Source organism: Caloenas nicobarica, chromosome 6, assembly GCF_036013445.1.
Source record: "Caloenas nicobarica isolate bCalNic1 chromosome 6, bCalNic1.hap1, whole genome shotgun sequence".
Lineage (NCBI taxonomy): Eukaryota > Metazoa > Chordata > Aves > Columbiformes > Columbidae > Caloenas > Caloenas nicobarica.
This window is the reverse complement of record NC_088250.1, coordinates 36,460,905-36,482,593: the sequence shown is the minus strand read 5'-3', so window position 1 is coordinate 36,482,593 and position 21,689 is coordinate 36,460,905. Positions and strand designations below refer to the sequence as shown.

At 40.5% G+C, this 21,689-nt stretch overlaps 1 protein-coding gene and 1 long non-coding RNA gene across 2 annotated transcripts in view; one reads left to right on the top strand and one right to left on the bottom strand.

Moving 5' to 3' along the window:
- LOC135990466 (von Willebrand factor D and EGF domain-containing protein-like) overlaps window positions 1–21,689 on the top strand; it is a 176,335-nt gene that overhangs the window by 138,348 nt on the left and 16,298 nt on the right. Inside the window, exons 22-26 of the mRNA XM_065638163.1 lie at window positions 1,586–1,681; window positions 2,459–2,554; window positions 5,412–5,507; window positions 6,921–7,016; window positions 20,491–20,586. Of these exons, the coding sequence (XP_065494235.1) occupies window positions 1,586–1,681; window positions 2,459–2,554; window positions 5,412–5,507; window positions 6,921–7,016; window positions 20,491–20,586 (480 nt within the window). The remainder of the gene's footprint in view (window positions 1–1,585; window positions 1,682–2,458; window positions 2,555–5,411; window positions 5,508–6,920; window positions 7,017–20,490; window positions 20,587–21,689) is intronic.
- The window catches only part of LOC135990471 (uncharacterized), a 118,122-nt gene continuing 116,900 nt past the window's right edge, over window positions 20,468–21,689 (bottom strand). Inside the window, exon 4 of the long non-coding RNA XR_010606417.1 lies at window positions 20,468–20,620. This is a non-coding gene — a long non-coding RNA (uncharacterized LOC135990471). The remainder of the gene's footprint in view (window positions 20,621–21,689) is intronic.

The window sequence follows — 21,689 nt, the reverse complement described above, 5'->3', positions numbered from 1 at the left end:
TGTTCTCAGGCATGTCTAATCCTAAAGTTACTTCAATGCAGCATCGAAAATTTCGCAGTTAAAACTGAACTGTATGGTAACAGAAAATGTAAATACTGAAACACCTGAAGAGCAGATCTAATACAGAATATATTTCTTTACTGTTATTTGTGTCAAAATGGTTTATTTAAAGGTACCTTCTTGGAGCCTGTCTTTTTAACTGCAATTGGAAAATGTGTGGCGACTTTTTTGGATGGCAAAGTTGATATGCAATGGGTTTACCTGAGGGCTTGGTGGTATCACAGGAGGTGAGGAGGCCTTCAGTGCATGAGCTTTGTTTAAATTATTTGATGTCACAAGTATTTCTCCTTCATTTGGCTTTCCAATTACACAGTCCATTTTCCAGTTTTAAGAAAAAAAAAACCTTGGAACATTATGGGGTTTTTTTTGCTTATAACAATACTTAAAATGAAAGATGCTTTCTTTCAGATCTCTTTAGCTTCATTTTGCATTTTCCTTGGAATAACCTTGCTTAGCTTCATATCCATTATCAAAGACAAAGCTCTGCCAGTAAAGGGTGCCAAAGTACAACATTTTTCTCTACAAGCACTTCCCAAGCACAAGGAAAGATATTTTTCATTCTGTTATGTGCGGTGGCTTTTTTTTTCCAAAGGCGTAAGCGAGACCCACCTGTCACACACACCTTTTTCTGCTCCGGCACGTAGCGCTTCTCCTCAGAGCAAGTGTCCCTGGTCATCTTCCACCTTCAGTGGCCTCCTCCTCCTCTCCTGCATCTGGCACACAAAACTATCTCTTCTTAGAAGGCTACAAATAGAAGGGCCCCCGACATCAGTTGTCAGGTTTCTACCTTAGATGCTTGTTAGATTTTAGAGGTTAAACCTGTCAGGCTTCCTGCACAATGAAGCCATCAGGCTCGTAATGATCAACATTAAAAAAAAAAGGTGTTTTCAGCAAATAGCCTGTTTCAGGAGCTGCATTAGTTTCCAGCTTTATGCACTACACCTGCTCATCCTCTTTTCTCCCACAGAACGACACGGCATATTGCAATATGTCAAAAAATCATTATTTAACTTGCTGCTTTGTCTGCTGCAGACCTCACACTACTTATTAAACATTTAAAATGTTGCTTAAATGTTTGTCATTTTGCTGACAAATTCCCACACAACTCTTTCCTACAGAGAAGAAACCCTTCATCTCTGCTCAAGAGTAACGTCTGACACATGTCAAGGTTTACTGAACATCCACAAGGCAAATTTGTGGAGGATGGGCCAAGTCTGCAGTATTATGAACCACATTTGTCCTGGATCCACACCTGGACTTCAAAAATACATGCTTAAAAATGTGCATGCCCAAAAGTTAAACAACATGGTTATGTTAAAATCATTCCCTTGCAGAATTAGTCAGTGCTGTATTACTGATGTGATACCTACATTTATCCTGCAGAAGCCAAATTTTTCCCTCAGTAGCCAAATTACTTGTTGTATTAATAAAATGATATGCGAAAAGTAGTAACAAAGTGTGCTCATAACCACACAGAATGTAATATTTGAACTGTTCTTTTTTTCCTTATGTTTTATTCCTGCAGTGCAGTGTGATCCACCATGTGAGCATGGAGGAACTTGCCTATCTCAAAATACTTGTTCTTGCGCTTATGGATTTGTTGGCCCTCGATGTGAAACAAGTATGTATGAATTCATTCAGGCTTTTCTCCTCATCACATGTTTGAATTTGCAGAAGATTAGAAGAGAAAAAAAGAGCTTTTTTATTTTTCTATATTTCCCCTTAAAATGGTGATTGAATACAGAAAGGAAATCAAATATATTGAAGAAATACGGTAGCTAAACTATTTCAGAGCATAGCTTTACCTGCAGCATAGTTGTATTATGTAAAAACATGCACATCTATATCAACATTTTCTACATAAAATCACTACTATATAAACAAACAAACAAGCAAAAACCTCCATGTTATTTATAGTAGCATTTATGAAATTCAAGGTTGTATGAGTGAATGACATAATACTAGTTTTGAGAACACAAAAAACCCCCCCCATACCTATTAGGAGTCATGTTATTGTGCATTACAAGTTACAAAAGAGGTTCAATATATAGAACATCTGAGGAAAAATCAGCCTTCAAACCCTTCTATATGAGCTGAATGGTGAAACATATGCCGTTTCATTATTACCGTCCTCGTTGCTTATTTAAATATCAAGTTGGCCTTGACAGGAACAGAATTTTATCTCTGAACCAGGGTAGCTCGAATACTTAAGAGAATTTTAGATGCAAGAGTTGGGATGAGTGGGTAGCATAGAGAAAGAAAACCAAGGAACGTGACAGATTGATCCCTCAGTTTACCTCTTGGACTGATACCAATAGTTATTTGCTCTAAGAGAGCAGTTTTAGGATCTGCATGAGTGTCACCGATAAGAGACTTTGATCCTTTGGGTGTTTTCCAGTGGTGTGTAACAGACACTGTCACAACGGCGGGGTCTGTGTGTCACCTGACGAGTGCAGATGCCGCAATGGATGGAGCAGCCCTTCTTGTGACACGGGTGAGTGGGTAGAAATGACGGAGTTCACTTCTTTTGTGGCCTGAAATCCACGTGATTCCCGCAATTCAGCGGTCGGAGTGGGGATTGCTTAAAGAATTCAAATTTAAGAACAGGAGACTTAGTAAAGGGCAGAACCTCGGAAGACGTTGAGTTTACATAAGTATTCATAAGTTCAGATGTTTACCTGCATCTCAGGGTCACATTGAAGAAATCCATGAACATAACCTTTTAGCAGCTATTTTAAGCTTGCATGATTCTAGAGTTTCTTCTCAGCATGCACAAAAACCCCAAAAATAAAGCTATTCACCATTTCAGAAGTTACAACCTTTCCAGATGCTTGGTTGATTGTGCAAATGAGAATCACTCTCACTGGAGAGTCTGGAGATACGTTGATTTACAGTCTCGGCTGCCATGGACAGAACCCCACTCTTTGTTGGCCTCATGGAGAGCTCAAAGAATGAATCCTGCCCCACACTCGCAGTGGCAGAGATAAGGGCAACGCGACCCTCTGCACTGCCCGTGGTCTGTGCAGCTTCCAGTTTTCATTGCTTTTGCTCCTACACATTTCTCTCAAGGAATGGTGGCAGGGCAGAAAGAAGAAGGATTTGGATTTTGGTGATACCGTCAAATCGGAACTTAAAAGTACAGTTTATGGAGACAGGAAGAGGAGGCCAGTTTAAGTTAGGACAAGAACATACGCAAAAAAATGTGACTTTCTGGTGCTAAGTTAGCAACTACACACGCACTTCTAATACTGCATAGTCTAAGGAAGAAAAGTGAATGTAGAAGGGTAAGCTATCAGAAACTGAGACTGACCACCTTGATTCTTGTGGTCCAGTTCTTGCATTCAGTTTGGCCATTCCAGAAGATGGCTTGTGGCTACGAAACAGAAAAACAGGTATTTTGCAAGGAGAACGTCCCCATTCAGCCCCGCAGTGTTAAACACAGCACTGCTCCAGCATTTCACACTTGCAAAGCACCTGCGCAGAAGTGTGCACGCTCAGGGAAAAGCCACCTCCACCCACCAGTCCAAAATGACAAGGTGAGGATTGGAACTAGGTACCTATTTCTAGTCAGGACTCAGAGTTTTGAACCCTGTTTTGAATAGGTACAGCTCAGACCTTCCTCTCAGGGCCTAAGCACTAAAAGCTGGAGTACATTTTTCCTCCAAACGCACAGCAACTACAGCACTCACCTGGGACAAGGCATGCAAAATCGTGAAATATTAAAAGGCACGAGAACGAGGAGTACCTTAATCAGTGCCAAACCTCAAGGCTACAGAGGCAGTCTGCCTCTGCCATAGTGAATATTAAATGACTGAGACACCTTCAGCTTACATTACCTTTTCTGGAAGGTGAGAGATGTCATTTTAACCTCCATCTCCCTAAGATTGCTCTTCCTCTAAGTGTTGAAATGACAGACCTATTGAGGACACATAAATTAACCTAGCTAAGATCCCTGGTAAACGACTGGGATTGCCACTAGCTATTCTGGTTCACACTATCTCCTGTTTTTCCTGCCAGAGATTACTCTCCTTGAGTTCTGTGCATTTATTTTGGGATGGCTTTAAACAGAATTATTCCAAGAGGAGGACAAGCAGCAGCAGCAGTAATTTCCAAGCCAGAACAACAGCAGCAGGATTTGTTTGATAATTCCTTAGATGAAAGACTGTTAGGCTCACCTCTCTGGCACAGTTTTGTGTGCACTACACAGAGTATTTTGTGGATACTATTGGGGTTTCCTGCCTCAAGTGATATGATCAGAGTCTCTGGAAAACACAGATCTAGAAACAAAGGGACTTTACCAACAGAAATAGAAACACTGACAGACTGAATACCTGTGAACTAGCTGGGACAATGAGGCAACTAATCCAAATTCACTATTAGCAATTAATTTAGTCCATTTTGATTCATAAGTGATTGCTGCTCAGTCAGAAAAGCCTCTCATCTAGACTACAATTTCACTTTTTTTCTCTTTCCAAATTGACATTTTATTTCTCCTTTAGTTCATTGGAAACATTTTACTGACCCTTAATTTATTTAAGCTTAAATGTATTTAATTTTTTTAATGGGCTATTTCATAAGATACTGAAAGACAAAAGGAATAAAGGAAAAAGACTCTTTTAAAAAGTGTCACTCTGCTTTACAATGAAAGCTTTATCAGATTCCTTATTCTTCACGCAGTGACTTCCCAACTAAACTAATTTGCAATTCTAATGCCCTTTTTTTTCAACAGTCAGGTACTTGCCGCATAGAAATAAGCCATACAGCTTTTAATTCCTACTGCCTGTTATACCATCTACAGTAACAACAGATAAATATAGAGGCAAAGGGAGCTCAGCCAGTGGCTTTGTTGGTGATGCATGAGCCAATATGTTGTGGGAACTGGGATTTGATTGAGTCAGAACACACGGCGGTTTTGCAGCACATACCTATTCAACTTGAGGGAAATGCCACGATGCTCCGCAGAACTCAGACACAGCAGCAAATGGTTAATACCTCATCTCCAGGTTATCCAGACTGTGACTACATTTTACTACCTTGGAATCATGTTTGGTGCGGATGCTAGAGCTGAAACAAATGAACTGTGCAAACCAAAGGAGGACATCAGAAATCAACTATTAAGTTGTATTTTATTTTATCCCCCAAGCTATACTAAAACACCACTGAAATGCTCCCACTGTGTCGACAACGAAAAAAATGTCACTGCACCACTGACCAGCAAGGATTGTGTGAAATTCATCACAATATTACTAGAAATGTTTATTCTAATGACATGTGCAGCAGCAAAAGAGCATCTACTCTAAAAAATTCAAAATTATAAGAGATTCATAGAGTTATCTTATATTCACATACAGCTGTGTGCAATCCTGTGTGCTTGAATGGAGGAATCTGTGTACAGCCAAATATGTGTACGTGTCCTTATGGCTTTTATGGGCCACAGTGCCAGAGAGGTAAGAAGATTCTATTTATCATCTTGATAAAGGATCCAGGCTAAAAATATAAACAGCAGCCTATTATTACCTGCCCCCACATGAAGTATATCCAGAGATTTTCCTTGTCACAACTCCCTGTGTGCTCCTTTGATGTTAGAGTCTGTTGTAAATCTACATTATATTGCTCTTAATGGTACTGTGAAGGAGTAAGCACTTATTTATGATGGCATTAATGATAACTAAACAATTAATCTCAAGCTATCTGAAGTCGGTGATATCACTAATTAGCAACTATTTGGTTAAATGTTAAAGCATGTCTCTACCTTGTTCATTTTACATACTCTATAGTGTGTACTATACCGTGTTTCAGAGCCATAGATGATAATTTATCTTCCAACAGGGCTCACAGTATCACCTACTTGACCATGCTGGAGTCTAGTGGATAGGAGACTTATACAGGACTTCTTCAGATCCCTACTCAATGATCTGATCAACTATCGCTCTGCCCAACATGGAGCAGGACTTGATTTAGAATCCCTTATGTTTAGCATTCGAATAGCTGGAAGATCTCTGTGCTTATACCAGTTGCTTTTCAGTTTTTTGAGCATGGCTGTAATAACCCCTCCTGAATCTGGGAATATAAATACACTCGTATTACCAAACCTGAACTATTTCAATATTAAAAGTTCTGTTCTCTTGCTCTCTCCCTTGTTTCTCTGGAGTTCCTCAATGAATGCAATCCCAATGCATATTTTTGCAAGTGAATGATTCACACGCAAAAATCTAATTGCAAATGGAGCTTGCTGGAAGCTCTTTGTTTTTGTGATGTTGGGTGTGAAGGAGAGAGTGAAAATTATACAGACCCTGTAATTCAATGATCTTTCTCTTGATCTTCAACATGGAAGGTACTTTTCAACATCCAGATGATTTGCAACTTTTATCCTTCAGTGTTATGGTTTAGATAGAACTAAAACTTGAAAATAAATATCCACATTTGTGGGATATGGAAGTGATATGGGGAGAGAGTGGATGGACGCTTAAGACCTTCCTCCTGCTTCTTTGAGAAAGGGTGAAGTAATAGTGCCAAAACAAAGTCAGCAAATAACAAACACTGATCTATGTTTCAAGGGCAGAAGCCCTTGAAGAAGCCCTTTAGCTACAGCTAAAACCTAAGAGATTCTCAGGGACATTCCGGCCACTTACCTGCACTAGGAGTCATGTCCCACATTCTTTCCAAGAGTTCTGCCCAAGTCATGTCCCACATTCTGCCCAAATCACCTGTTGGAGAGACACCTTCTCCACCCCCACTAAAGAAAAAGCCTCCGTAGTCAGGTGTCCCAACACAGGCACCTAAATAAGGAGCTCCTATTTAAGCAACGTTGATCCCCTGTGCGATTTCATGGTACAAAACTTCTGTTTTCCTTTCTCCAGCTGTTTGCGTCCCCCCTTGTAAGAACGGCGGTCACTGTGTTCGACCCAACATGTGCTCCTGCACCAAGGGCTACGCTGGAAGATGGTGTCAGAAAAGTAAGTTACAAACTTCCCTTTGCTTTAAAAAGTTCTCTGACTCGTAACAGTTTTTCTCCCTTTTGTCCACGTTCAACAGAATATTTTATCTGGATTTATGCCATGATCTCCTGTATTTCTATCAGAGCACATATAGCGCTATATTAAGTCTAGAATGAACCTGTTAATTAGAATAGCATCACGTGAAGTCAATGTTGGCAGTAGAACATTTTGCTAGAATCCTCTCTAAACATTTCATGCATTCAGAATGAGTAAGACTCATATTTGGAGATGAATTAATTATTTTGCATTAAAGATATTTTGGGAAAAAATTAAAGCCAAAGGCAGAACAGCTGACTGAGATCCTCAAAAATATTAGAACGTCATACTTCTAGCTTAATTAACACAGTTGTTTAATAACGCTTCAGCTTGCCTTTGTTCTTCTCACTGAAAACTCTCTCTTCACCTTAACATGGGTATTCATATTCAATTCTTCTGTTCTTTGGGGGAAATAGGTTATTTTGGCACTTCTACAGACTGTATTGCTCAACAATATCTGTCACCCAGGGAGTTTAGGATATCTATGTGAAAACCTTTTTTTTTTTTTTTATTGTTATTATTATTTCTTAACCAGTTTGAAATTGGCAAAAGGGGAGCTGTGAAAACAACCATTCTTGGCAGGAAGAATCTGTACGTTTCCAGAGCACTTAATGTCTCTCACACACAGAGAAAAGCAGCCAGTAAAAAATTCCTTCCAGCAACAAAAGCCCTCTGAATGCCCAGGCTACAGCTCTCCCCTCCTTCGGCAGAGAGAATCACGACGCACAGTTCTGCCTGGCTGCAAAGCACACAATTGAATAGTCTGTTCTGGCAGGAACAAGCTGGAGGGAAGAAAGGAGGAAAAAAACCTTCTGTTTGGCATCTTGTTTTCGAGGTTAGAGAACATCAGGAAAGTGCTGTTTCCAGCTTTAAACATATCACCGCATCTCCAGACGCATCAAAGGAAAGGGAGGTGATCATGGTTGCAGTCTAGCAAAGCATTCTGCTAAATCCTCCAACTGCTACCAACCCCCAGCATGTTTCCACTTTCAAAGAGTTTATGAGGTTTTGTAGTCCATTTTGGTATAATCTTTCACAAAAAAAGCTTCCTCCTATGATGAAAATATTTTTGTACTGTCCGATCTCAGCTTCCATTCTACATCAAAAACCACTCTATAATCTGGTTTATTTAGCCCAGTACTATACAAACTTAAATAAACGACCTGTGTCTGTGATGAATGAAGCATGATGAAGCAGAAGGCAAATACTACTACTTGCTTACTCTTACAGGCCACTCTTAATAGGTAAAAAACATCGAGTAATGTTTCATTTTTCTTCCTTAATATCAACTGCTTATGGGACAGGTATCATGATCCATGGAAAGAAGTAATTTACACACAAGCTTTTCAGAGCAAGCACTTGCTATTAGAGCTGTATGTCTTATTGCTGTTGTCACATGAAACAGCTTCTCTCTCCTCTGCCGAGGGATCCAGATCTCCCCACTTGTAGCACAGTTTCAAAACCCTCTGACCGCAAAATCAGCTTTACTATGTACTTAAATTGAGTCTGCTCTTAGAAATTTTTGGTGGATTTCTTTCCTGCCTAATAAAACCTATCCAGATAGAATGAGTAAACTTAAGACTAAAAAAAGACAGGTCTGAAGATGTTTCCCCCCCATGTAGTACATGCAGATCAGTCTCACATTTCTTGATCTTTAGTTTGGGAAAATATTTGTGGGTTTTGCAAATTTCCCATGAACCAGAAAAACTGAGAAATAGACTTGTCAGAAACCGAGATCCAGGTGAAAATATTGCATTTCTGAACCTGCAGTTGATGTTTGAGACTGGCAGTCTTTTCAGTTCTGTCATCATTTATACACAGACGTATACAGTTTTTGCACCCTTACCTGTGACACCTACTAACAGTGATATGAATAGTATGAGCAAACACTTAGGTTTCAGCTTTAATATGCTCCGATACGGAGCTAGAGCAAGGGGGAAATTCCCTGCCATGGCATTTCTAATAGTCTCTGCTTGACAGCCAAAATTGTGCAGGACAGAGCGGCAGCACCAGCCTTTCGCCATTTGGCCTTATTCTTCTTTGCTTCTTTAATATACGGAGAAAGGCATTCAGCCTGAAAGTCTGTGTTTGTTTTGTATGTAAATTAACATTGTCTCAAAAAAAAAGGTGTAAATCACCCAGGTCTGATTGGCTGCCAGCTAAATATAGGGCTTTGCCCACTGTGTTTACTGATAAATAACCGCCTGGTGATTATGCAAACCAGCCACCCACAACCAGGACGAGCGGGTGTCAGAGCTGACAGTGAAATGTGTGGTTATGCCTCAGCAATCGTACAACCTTGTCCCCTCACTTGCTACGCGTTGTTTTCAGTATCATCAGTCTTGTCGAGCGAAAAGAGGCAAATGCTGGCAGTGCCTCAAAATAAAATATATTTCTGGATCAAGTTGGCATCAAACAAACCAACTCTGCGTTAATCCTAAAGGAAAGTTATTGGCGCGTGCTTTTAAATTATCTTTTGAAAATATTCACAGCTGTAACAATCCCAGGATATCACTCCTGTTCATGAGGCTTTAAAGCAGTGTTCACACTGATTTCTGCTACACCTTTACAGAAATTATAAATAAGGAAAATATATTAGATATCATTTATTTACTACACGTATTTCCATCAGACTGCTTTGGAAACAACTCTTGAAAATGAAAAGCTAATAAAATCTGAGTTTTCTTATGAAGGGTTGGAGTGAAGAGAAGGAGAGAAAAAGAGAACTTCACGGGACCACACGTTCATCCCTTCTCTGCTGCTTTAGTGAGTTCATCTCTGAGTGAAAAGACAAGCCACAGCTCCCTCTGGAGCTCATCGGCGAGCAAAGGTCACAGGAGAACAGTGCTGAGCTTCCTCCTCCTCCTCTCTCCTCCGGAATATTGATAATACCTCCAGCCTGACCTCAGCCTCTCCGATGGCACCAGACCTTGGACCTCCGACCTCCTTGCCACCCATCTTGCATCCAGCGAGCTGGGGTTTACATATGGTTTAAAACAGAGACCGTGCTTCTGCATGCATCTATTTTACCGTGTCAGGAAGAATACTGCAGACTTCGTATCACATAAATCATCGCGCTGACGCTGGGACTTTGCAGATTGGATCTCCAAGTTAGTAGATAACTATTTCTCCATTTCAGTAATTCCTGCAGGCAGGATTTATAGCCAATACACAGAGCACAATATAACTCATGCTCATTCTTCCAGCTCTGCCTGCTCCTCTTCCCTCCCCCTCTCTTTTCCTTGCCGGTATCCTGAGGACTTTACTTGCACGAGAGCTAGAGGCAAACTAATTGGAAACGTGAACGCTGGGTTTCAAAGGCCGCTTTTTGCTAAGCAATGTCATATTGTGAAAGTCACTGATTTCCCATATTCCAGCATTCCCATGCAATGTTTCTGTAGATTACTGCCTCGCCAGCTGCATAAGCAGGAAGTTTTAGTGCTCAACAAATTAGGCTTCCTCCAAGTTATCATCTTGACGACGGGTGATGTGTTCTCTGGAATATCTTCACTGAGTAGGCAGATTGACTCAAGCCATCTAAAATCAGCCAGTTTGTAAAGCAGAGGTCCAGCATACCCTCCCACACAACTGAGCAGGGAACAATCCACGTTATCTCATCCAAATGGATGGAGTAATCATTTGCATTAGACTTGCTTTTCATACGTCAAGGATGGATTTGGAAGCAGCAGCTATTTGTCCAAGATTTCTGGGTGTTTGGAAATTAATAAACAGCTGCTCATAGCAGAGAGACTTCTAACTTTCTGCTAAAAGCATTAGTCTTGTGACAGAAGTGGAACAATTGGCAGGTTGGTTTGTTGACTAGTAGGTGCAGAGTCCGGAGACACAGGAAAATGAAACACTGATCCCGGTTCTTACTTGATTTTCCATCTGGTGTAACAGAATAGGTTCATGTTAGACGTCATCTTTCTTCCTTGGGCAGGAAATACAACAGAAGACAAAGAAAAAAAAATTAAGGCTACAACTGTCTTTCCCATTCCGCTGAACACAACATGATCCATGTGGGTGAAGCTCTGATTTCCTGGAGAAATGAATAAAGCCAGATAAGAAATGGTGACTCAAGGCACAACCTGGTGTGTGGTCTGCTCACAGAGCACTGCTTCTCTCTGCTCCATCTTCGGAAGGATTTGTGACAAAACCATTAGTTGGCCTTTCCTGAAAGATACATTTTGTTCATATATAGGTAGCTGATGCATTTATTTTAATAGAGACTTTGAGCGCATGCAGCTTATTCTGCAGGAAGAGAACAAGAATATACCTGGGTAAGAACTGAATATATATCCTAAATAAGTCCAAAAAATTTATTAAATTTTTATCCATTCCATAAGCAAAACATGCACAGACTATAGCATGAATTTTACTAAGGTAAAGAATCTAGGGTTTGAGCCAGTATTTACTTGTATCTCAAAGGCGCTAAAGAAATGTTTCAGATCTGCTGCTGTATGTAAACACATATATGTAAACTAAAAGAGCAAGGATTCCTGAATTACTGCATTTCTATTTGTGGTGGGCTTCTGTGTGAGGATAAGTGCTTTTTTCCACTAATTGGTTTAAGACACGATACGTTGCAGGGGGGCTATTTTTAATTAAAATATTTTAAAAATATCTCTTCTTCAAAAAGCAGCATAGGATCTTCCACTTGAATAGCCCAGAGGATGGACAGTTTTGGAGAGTAACGTTGTCTGTCTATTCACAAAAAGACATTGGCGAGGCAACCCTCTCCAACACCAATTCCTAAGTAAGCCTTCGCTTACTTTCTAAGACAGATAGTAACAGGATGACTAACAGACACCAACACAGGTCAGGGGCAGATGTGCTGGAAGGCAGCTCTGCAAAGAAGGACTTGGGAGTTCTGGTCGACAACAGGTTGACCATGAGTCAACAATGTGCCCTTGTGGCCAAGAAGGCCAATGGTACCTGGGGTGTGTTAGGAAGAGTGTGCCCAAAAGGTTGAGGGAGGTTGTTCCTCCCCCTCTACTCTGCCCTGGTGAGGCTGCATCTGGAGTTCTGTGTCCAGTTCTGGGCTCCCCAGTTTAAGAAGGACAAGGAATTACTGGAGGGAGTCCAGCGGTAGGCTATGAAGATGATGAGGGGCCTGGAGCACCTTTCTTATGAAGAGAGACTTGAGAGCGCTGGGTCTGTTCAGCCTGGAGAAGCTGAGAGGGGATCTCATCAATGTTTATAAATATCTCAAGGGTGGGTGTCAAGAGGATGGACCAGACTCCTTTCAGTGGTGCCCAACGACAAGATGAGGGGCAATGGGCACAGACTGAAGCACAGGAGGTTCCATCTGAATATGAGGAGAAACTTCTCTACTTTGAGGGTACCAGAGCCCTGGAACAGGCTGCCCAGAGAGGCTGTGGAGTCTCCTTCTCTGGAGACATTCAAACCCACCTGGACACATTCCTGTGTGATCTGCTCTGGTGAACCTGCTTTAGCAGGTGGGTTGGACTGGATGATCTCCAGAGGTCCCTTCCAACCCCAACCATTCTGTCATTCTGTGAGCAGATAAGTGCAGCGCCAATGCAGACAGCAGTCCTCCTCCAAACCCCCTGACCGGACTCCCACCCGAGGTCCTCGCTCTTCTTGGGTACAGCCAAACCACAGTGGCCTGTGACTGCTCTTCTTGGCTTCTGACTGTGTCTCCCACACCACTGCAGTTCTCTTCAGTCGCTCTGCCTGGATCTCCCTTTTCCTTTGTGCAGATGATAATAAACCAAATTGCATCAAGGTGACAGCTTAGCCCACTTAGTGCAATAAAACCACGCCTAAATGGCAGGTCATACGGCAAGCGCAGAAGCTGCAAAAACAATCAGCAGAGGAAAACAATCTATATGAGAATCCTCTTGCACTTCTTATTCAGGCATGACAGGAAAGCAGCTCAACAGAACGATTTATACACACGCTGCAATGGTTCACTGACCTAAGAAAACACAGAGCATTCTTCAATGAAGAGAAAATGTTATCAAACCCAAGATCCTAACAAGATGGGAATATAAGCTGTACTGAGTGTATACTTTACAATTCCCCACATTAATTATAAGCTAATAGTTGCAAAGATGAGAATGAAGTACAGCTACAGTCTCTTCCAAATTAATAGTGTTGCAGACTAAAACCAATCAGTACATGACAAATATGTTATGCCAATGATCTCAAAAACAGTCAGTTCCTAGTAAAAAGTTCCTCAAAGATATAAATGTGCACCTGCACATGCTTATCTTGTTTATTGTGGCTTTCCTTCTGAAACGTTTTGCAGCTATCCAAACATCACACCATTGTATCTCTAGAAAGAGTTTCACCTGACAAGACTTTAGGCAAAATGAAGATCAGGAGACCCAGAGGGAGAAATACTCCAGTCCAGGGAGAGTGGAGAGTCCCCTGTCTGTATTGCAGTGACAGCCCCTCAGTGGTTTCCATGGATTCCTGAGGTTTAAGAGTCTTGCCCACCATATGCTACCAGGGAAACTTTTGGAGGTAGAGCTGGAGAGATCAGGATCTCCTTTAACTGATAGAAAATGTTATTGTCTGATGAGAGTGACATGACAGAGCAAACGGGGACACCATAGATTATGCAGTAACACTCAGAGTTTAGTCTAGCATCTCGGTAGTTTTGCCATTCATTATTTTTCCCATTTTTTTCCCCTGAACTAACACCTAAATCAGATTTATTTCTTGCTTTAATAACACTAAAAGGCCCCATAGGTGTATCAGAATGCATATCGGAATGAAGACCACACATAATTAGGCAAAGCACTGCTATTGCACTGCTATCTATACGGTCTACCATTTTTCAGACCATTTTTTCTTCTGAAATGTGTGCTAGGTCATGCAAACTAACTCATATTGCTAGAGCCGCATGGTAAAGTGAATATATTATAAATGCAAACTGTCACCGCACCCATCACAATTACATTTACAGCTCCCTCTGTGTCTTGTAGTAATTTGTTCTCCTGCACTGCGTCCCTTGGAGGTTTCTACCAGATTATTTTTACTATTCAGAAAGGTAATTTATTGAGGAAGTGCTTTGCATCTCTGTTGGAGATACATGAAGCAAGAAATAGGGATGAGAAACCTCAAAATGATTGGTAGCTTGGTATGGGTAAGGATTCAAATTTTGGAAGAACCTTGCACAAAAAACTGCAAACATTTTTGTTACAGGAAAAATATTCCTTCTTAAAATTTGATCTGTGGCTACAATTACTGACATCCAGTGGATCGCACATCCCAGGTTACTCTGACAGAGCTTGGAGAGAAACTTATTTCTTTATTTACAAATCCAAATCAACATAGATGAGGAATTTCAGAGAAAATCAAGCTCTGAAACAACATACGTGCCTAAAACTCAGCACGGGCAAAACTAGTTCCTTCCTGCCCTTGGAAATAGAAAAAAGGGGACTAGAAATTGCTAGTGTCCCAAATCCATAACATGTTTTTCAGAGCTCTGTGCATTTGGGACCTTCACAGCAGTAGATATATTGGTACATCCATCTCGCTAACGATCTGTTGAGCATCAGTTATACCCTCTAAAGCCAAGAATGACATTTTTTTACCTCAACTACTTTCTGCTGGTGTCAGGGCAGTAGAACCCAAATAACAGTGACCTTTGTCAGAAACACTCTTTTTGGCCAGAATGCACCCATTTTGTGATTAATTTTTTCAAAGGATGAAAAGATCATTCAGCAAGAGCAAATCTTTATTTGGAGCCTAGAAGCATCGAAACAATTGTTTCCTTACTGCGGTCAGGATAATGTTTTATCCGAGCAGAGCTGCTGGGATGCACAACACAGCCAGAGGGATGGGGAACTTTCTTTCCAGTCCATGAATTGAGCTGTACCATTTTGTGAATCTGCCAACCTCCAGTTCTCATCCTACGAAAAACATCAGCAATGTCCCTACGTTTTACGGCTGCAGTCTCATGATGACAATTGGACACAATGGAGCTTCTCCCCAGTTTTTGTGTTTTATCAATAGATGACGTATACTGCTCATAAACATTGGAAAAGGACTAGAAGTGCCTGTTTTAACACAAAACCCACTGCTTTCACGTCTACTGGTTTTGTTTTTTTTCTCGGCTTGAGTTCTGTCATCTGTATTTTCCCAACAAGACCAGTCGGTGTTATTTTTAAATCTGTCCCATGCTCTGTGCCCTTACTGTGTTGTATCTCCCCAGCTACAGCTCTTTGTTTCTGAGAATGTCACACCAGATCAAGATAACCACTAAGCAGAGAGAAGAAAACGAACATTAAAACAACATGTACATATACAAAAGCCAAAACTGTGACTGATCAAGGTTCCTGCTCCTCAAAAGAGCAGTAGAGAGTAAGTTGAAATATACACCAGACCCACAGAGATGTCGGTCCAAAATCAACCCCAGCCAGAAATAAAATCAAAGCCTGTGAATCACATATAAATGACAGCACAGGGATGGTGACTTAAAGGGTATGTTGAAGTATATATCTACCAGTAGGTGTTCCCTTGGCTGTGTTCTCCATCAGTACAGCTATAGCCTGATGCATTACCTTAGCTGGCCCACACAGATGTTACTGCTTGAGGCTATTTTCTCTCTTCCATCCAAAAGCAGAATGCATCCAGAAGCAGGTCAATTTTCTCAGCTTCTACACAGCATAGAGAAAAGGAAAAAAAAAAAAAAAAAAGTTGTGAAAACTACATCTTCTAATCAGCACTGCAGTGTGACACACTGTCTCCTCATCAGCAGCATGGCTCAGGGTATGTGATGACAGGTGATTTTTGATTCAGAAAGAAGTAGTCTGTACAGTCTCATTGCCAGAAAAGGACATGGATGTTCAGGTGCGGCAAGGTGAATTCCCGAAACCCTGCAGAGAATCCCCTTCTGCTGAGATTTTAGTAGCCTGATTTAATATTCACTCTGTTTTGACTTTATGAGGGTGATGATGAGGACTGTCCTATTTCAACAAAATTACAAGTTTTTTACTACTTATTATTATCTACTTCTAGCAAGAAAATGTGTAATGGGGTATTAGCATCAAAAGGCGGCTTAGGTTCAACTTAAAAATTTTTGTCTGAAGGAGTCTGAAGGAAATGTCCAGCTTCTTTTAATCACCGTAAACTAATCAGCAACTACTACTGGCTAATATTGTGAATGTTTGTTAGAAAAACAGATTATTCTCAAAAGAATATACCCCATGCTTAACTTTGCCTCCAGTCCCTTTTAGCGTTACGTAGTAGGGATATTTTTCTTAATACTGTGTATGTTTTAGAGGAACTGATACTGTAAATCAACAGCAAGACAGGCCAGCAAAGGAAGACACTGGAATTGTAGATATCCATCATTGATGCTACTTATACCAGGAGGACCTACTTGACTTTACAGACAGCACTTAAATTTTTGGTTGGGGATTTTTTTTAGAACTTTAGTAATCTCTGGAATTATTTATTTTGCATGAAAAATCTTCCCTTTGGCTGACAAAGCAGGAGGTCTGACTACCTTAAAGATGTTAGGGCTGAACTGCAGAGCTCCATGGAGGTTGATAAAAGAGTTGCAAGAAGCACTTCCCTGGGTCAAGTCAGCCTAGAGGGGATAAGCTATGAAAAGGGTCACAGGAAAATTTAAGTGATTGTAAGGTCAAAATGCATTAAAGTCATCAAAGAGAAATAGCTGCTGCATAAACCAGAAAACTTAGCAACCTGTGAATGCCTTTCAGTGCACAGAATTGTGTACATTTTGTATGATGTTCTGTGCAACACCTGTGATTTATCTTAACACCTGCACCTTCTTGTTAACTTGTCAAAAACACTCCTCACCTGAAATACAGCACGTAATCATGCTTTTTCTTTAACCTGCGTTATCACCTTCAACTTAGTCTTAGCTTATCTAACCTAACACTTTTGGAAAACATAAGATCATGGAAGTCCTTTCTAGTTTTAAACAATGGCCCTATAGAATTGTGGCGCACTACAGAATTTAGTAACTCTATTGCATATGAAATTCAGTGCTTTTGTTCTTACTGAGAACATGGAAATGTCAACACTGGCAGCAAGGGGAATGGGATTTAGACTTTAGTGACACTGACTGCTGGCAAGCCTGCACCCAGGATGTGTTGATGGACAGGACTCACCCTAGGCCCAGTGGTACACCCTACCAAACTGCAACAAAGGGAGGACACAAACGTGTTTGCATCTGTATCATTAGGGCAAGTCCCCAAGGCAGGTGGAAAACCTATCCAACCAATGTTTTCATTGCGTCAAGATGCCTTTTTTTAAGGGGAGGGGAAAAAAAGAAATGTGAGTCTTTTCAAAGTCATGGCAGTGCCTGGGAGAATTACAATAATTCGATTTACTCTCCTAGCGTCTGATAATTTATTTAGTTTTCCTGTGAGAGGCTGTAACATTTTTGTTTGCTATTTTGAAACTGGAGCTCCTCCACAGAGGCCAAGGAGTGGGACTAGAAAGGATCCAAACTAGTTATCATCAACACGTGTTGAAGTCTGCCTGATAGGTATGGAGATGGAATTGTACTGAAGAAAGTTAAAGAAAGGGAGAACAAGGTGGAGATGTCAGGCAGGAAAAGGGGAGAGATAACACTGTATTCATGTACATTCCTTTACGAATTCCCTAGAAAAAGAAAAAGTATCTGTCCCAGAGCGGGGGCGGGAAGAAATGCCCCTCCAGTTCAGAACAGGTTTGGCCCTGATCCTACATTTCCCACTTAAGCACTTCCCTTAGGTCACTGTGAATTGAACTCCTTTGGATTTACCACTTAAGTGAGAGATGCCATAAGCAACACACGATGTAAAGGAAGCTCATGCTGTATTTTCATAGTTACCTGTTCATTTGTAAGGTAGCTGAACCAAGAGAGAAACAGATCCCAAGTTTAAAGTCAGTTTGAACTCAGGCCAAGATTGGAGCTCACTTGCTGCTTAAAGTTCTGTTGAGTTACAAGGCAAATTGCGCTGGAACAAGTTCAGTTCCACAAAAACTGAAAACTAAAAGTGAACAAAAAAGCACAGTAGTTTGAGTTACTGTAACTGAAAGAAGAGTCTGTTGTCATATAATTTAAAAAACCTAGTATCAGTACAAAACAGCAGGTAATATCTTACAATGCAATTGTATAACACTGAAAATACACAGAACATGTAAGGGAAAAAAAATGAGAAATACAAATTTGAACAAATAGTGCTGTGCTTCTAGTTACTTTTTCTTGGCTTTACTTTTTGAGGGGTAGGGGAAGACATTGTTCAAGTTTCATATGTTCTCAAAATCAAATCCCTGGATTTCAAATGTGTGACTTTGGGGCAGCAGGTCAGCATTGGGGACACTATGGTCTGCAAGTATCACAAAGCATAAGGTTATTTGAAACCTAAATGCGAATTTTATGATTTGGGGTCATCTTTTCTAAACCCTGAATATCTGAACATTTTCATAATTGAAAAGCGAAGTCAAATACAACAGAAGATTTTAGGTCGGAAATCTGTTATTGGTGATGTTAGATTAAAAGGAGGAGGAAAAGAAGAAGAAAGAAAATAAAAGATTAAGTTATTTCAGATTGATGATTGCCATAACAATTTGAACTCAACCAGGTTTTCACTAGTGGCTGCAGCACTTTCTGATAGCTCAGCAAGAACTGTAGATCCCTGTTAGCCTTAGTAAGCAGAAGCTGAGATTATAGCATGGATCAGGAGAGGCGCAGAAAGAAGGGGAAAGAGGTCACCCTGGGATCCAAGCAGCCCTTACAAGGACCAGCCTGAGGGCAGGTCAGTGCTGAGGAATCCAGGAGGTTGGCACTGAGCAAAATGCAAAGGTAGTAGCCAACCAAGAGCAGCAACATAGGGCTAAAAGCTGCCAGTGCGGCAGCATCTGCATTGAAAGAACAGGCCAGGAAGCAAAAGCAATACTTCAGTGCATCAGAGGAATAATTAGGGAACGTAAATCCACCTAGCTAAAAATGCCTGATCATACCTAAGAGAGGAACAGAAGGTTAATCTCCCGTCAAATAACAGTTGCTGTATTTTTGCCTGTTATTTTTTAATAATCATTCCTATTTGGAGGCTCTTTGCAGGATTCCACCTTCCCCAGTAAAAATCTGACGGGAGCTTGTGGTACTTTCAGAGCCCTGTACATGGTGACGACTTGAAAATCAGTGCTGCTACAAGATTAGTATTCAAGTTCTGTTCTTACTGCTGATGTACCAAAAGCCATCACAACCTGAGGTCTAATAAAAGCACAGTAATGTCACGTTTGAGCTGTCAGCCCCTCAGGGCCTGTTCCCTGATGAGGGAGCACAGGGAGCTCGGCAGCCATCCAGCTCCAGGAGCAAGGAGGAATGCTGCTAATTAGCGCTGTCGGTAACGAGTCACTGGGAAACCCCGTCATGCCTAGAAAGCGTTAAACATGGCAGAAGCCATTTGGCATAAATATGTCCTCAAACCTTGTTGGACTCCTCCTAACTTGACGCTCATACTCCTGTCCAACCATTTAGTATGTAACACAACTTTATTGTATTCTGCCCCATTATCAAATGACTTTTCCATGTAAAATGCAAATAATTTCCACTCCCATCATAACAGCACTGCTGTGTTTATAGACTGTATCACCTCTGACGGGTCCTTCCTGCACTTACAGACAGGCAGAAACGGGAGACGAGGACTTGGGTATCTGCATGTGGTATCTACCTATATCAAAGCTGGCTGGGATTACAGATGTTTGACTTGCCAGAATGGCGAGATTTTACTGTTGGATGTTGTGAAACAACAATATTGATAAATACAAGGCTTAACCGGAAATGCAAAAATTAGCAATTAGATTTCTAATGAAATCTAAAAAAAAAAATCATCTGGTTTCCTGTGGTTGAAAGAACAACCTATCTTTTGCATCTTATTTATGTGAAAGAATAAAGTAAAAAGGTAAGTACTTTAAGAGATAACGGTGTAAAAAGGCGATGGAGGAATAGATCTATTTAGTCTTTAAGCTTGGCTGAATACAAAAACATTCCCAAAACTATGTGAAAAAAATCTATCCTCTTCAAGTCTTTTCTTATCTAAATGAACATCTGAGAACATGTTTTCCAATCAGGAGCTGAAAGCTCTAACAAGTATTCAGGCTGCCCACAGCAGCCACAGAAAATTTCTTACTTGTTTTTCTGAGAATCACTGTAATTAATGCCTCTCTTTCATTTTTTCTGGTGAGGTAGCTCTTACTGGAGCTTCCACACAAGACGCAGCATCTTCCAGAAGGACCTATAGGAGCTGCCAAGCTTCTGTGTTTCAGATTCTCAAATCCAAATTACTTTTCTGGGTTTTTTTTAAACTACAAGCAATTGAACCTTCTAAAAGGTGAGTCTCTAGTTCAGCTCTAGTTCATTTCCCACCTACCATGTTGTTCCTTTGCTGTGTATCCGCAGGTGTCTGTGATCCCATGTGCATGAACGGAGGGAAATGTGTTCGCCCGAACGTCTGCGACTGCCCGGCTGGCTGGAGGGGACAACGCTGCCATCAACGTAAGCACCTCTGCTGCCCATCAACTGCAATCTGCTTTTAATATTAAAAAACAATATAGTGAATAAAACCTATTTTGCTCCTTCAGCAGTTTGCAGAGAAGCTGGTTTAAGTGCAGGTAATAGAAAACGCTATAAACATTAGATGCTTGCAAAGGAAGAAGTTGCGTAGGGGAGTCCTGGTTCTGCTTCATGTGGGTGTCTGTTACACAGTTTGTTATGGAAATTCATTTTTATAGTATTCAACTTGAAGAATTGATTTTATGTTTTAACAGCTTCACATATTTAGTTATATTTTAGAGAGAAATGCCATATATTTCAAAATATAGAACTATTTAAAGCCTGCTATAAAGCCTTCCACACTGATATACTCTCAAGGTCACCAGATACATTTTGGTGCATAATTTGGAGAATGATGTGTTCTTACCCTGTAACTCTACTAGATCTGACTACAGTTACATAAAAATGTAATTAAAAAAACCTCTTTCCCTAAAATATTTTCAAGGGATATTTTGCCTTACGTGGCTAGTCATTACCGTGATGTTGACAGATAAACTGAATTAATTTATAATCAAGATGCCACACTGTAGGTAAACCAGATTAATATATTGGCTTTTTACCCTTTGGGTCCTGATAGTAAATATGGTTTCAGAACCAGTGTTTTGAAATTATCATATTAATAATTTATTCAGAAATTCTGAAGAAAGTCTGTGTTTCTCACACATATACACCAAAACATGCATTCGCTCTTCCAGGATTTCTGAAGAAATAATATATGCAATGAATATATCAAATTTTACTATGAGAAACTATTTCTTTATAACATGAAACACATCATATGCATATAACACATATGAATATATTACAAGGAGAGTATTCTTAGGTGATAGTGAACTGAGCATTAGAAATAGCAAAGCTCCCAGTAGACAGCCATCAAAGATAAATTTCTTAAGAAGTAAATATCAAAAGAATCCTGAACACTGACTACCTGATGAATAGAACACGCTTCTTTAGAAATTAGCCATACAGACTAAAACCTAGCAGGTCACCTTTCAGACACATCTTGAACAACCAGACATATCCTGTTCATCTTCTGATGTGTTCCA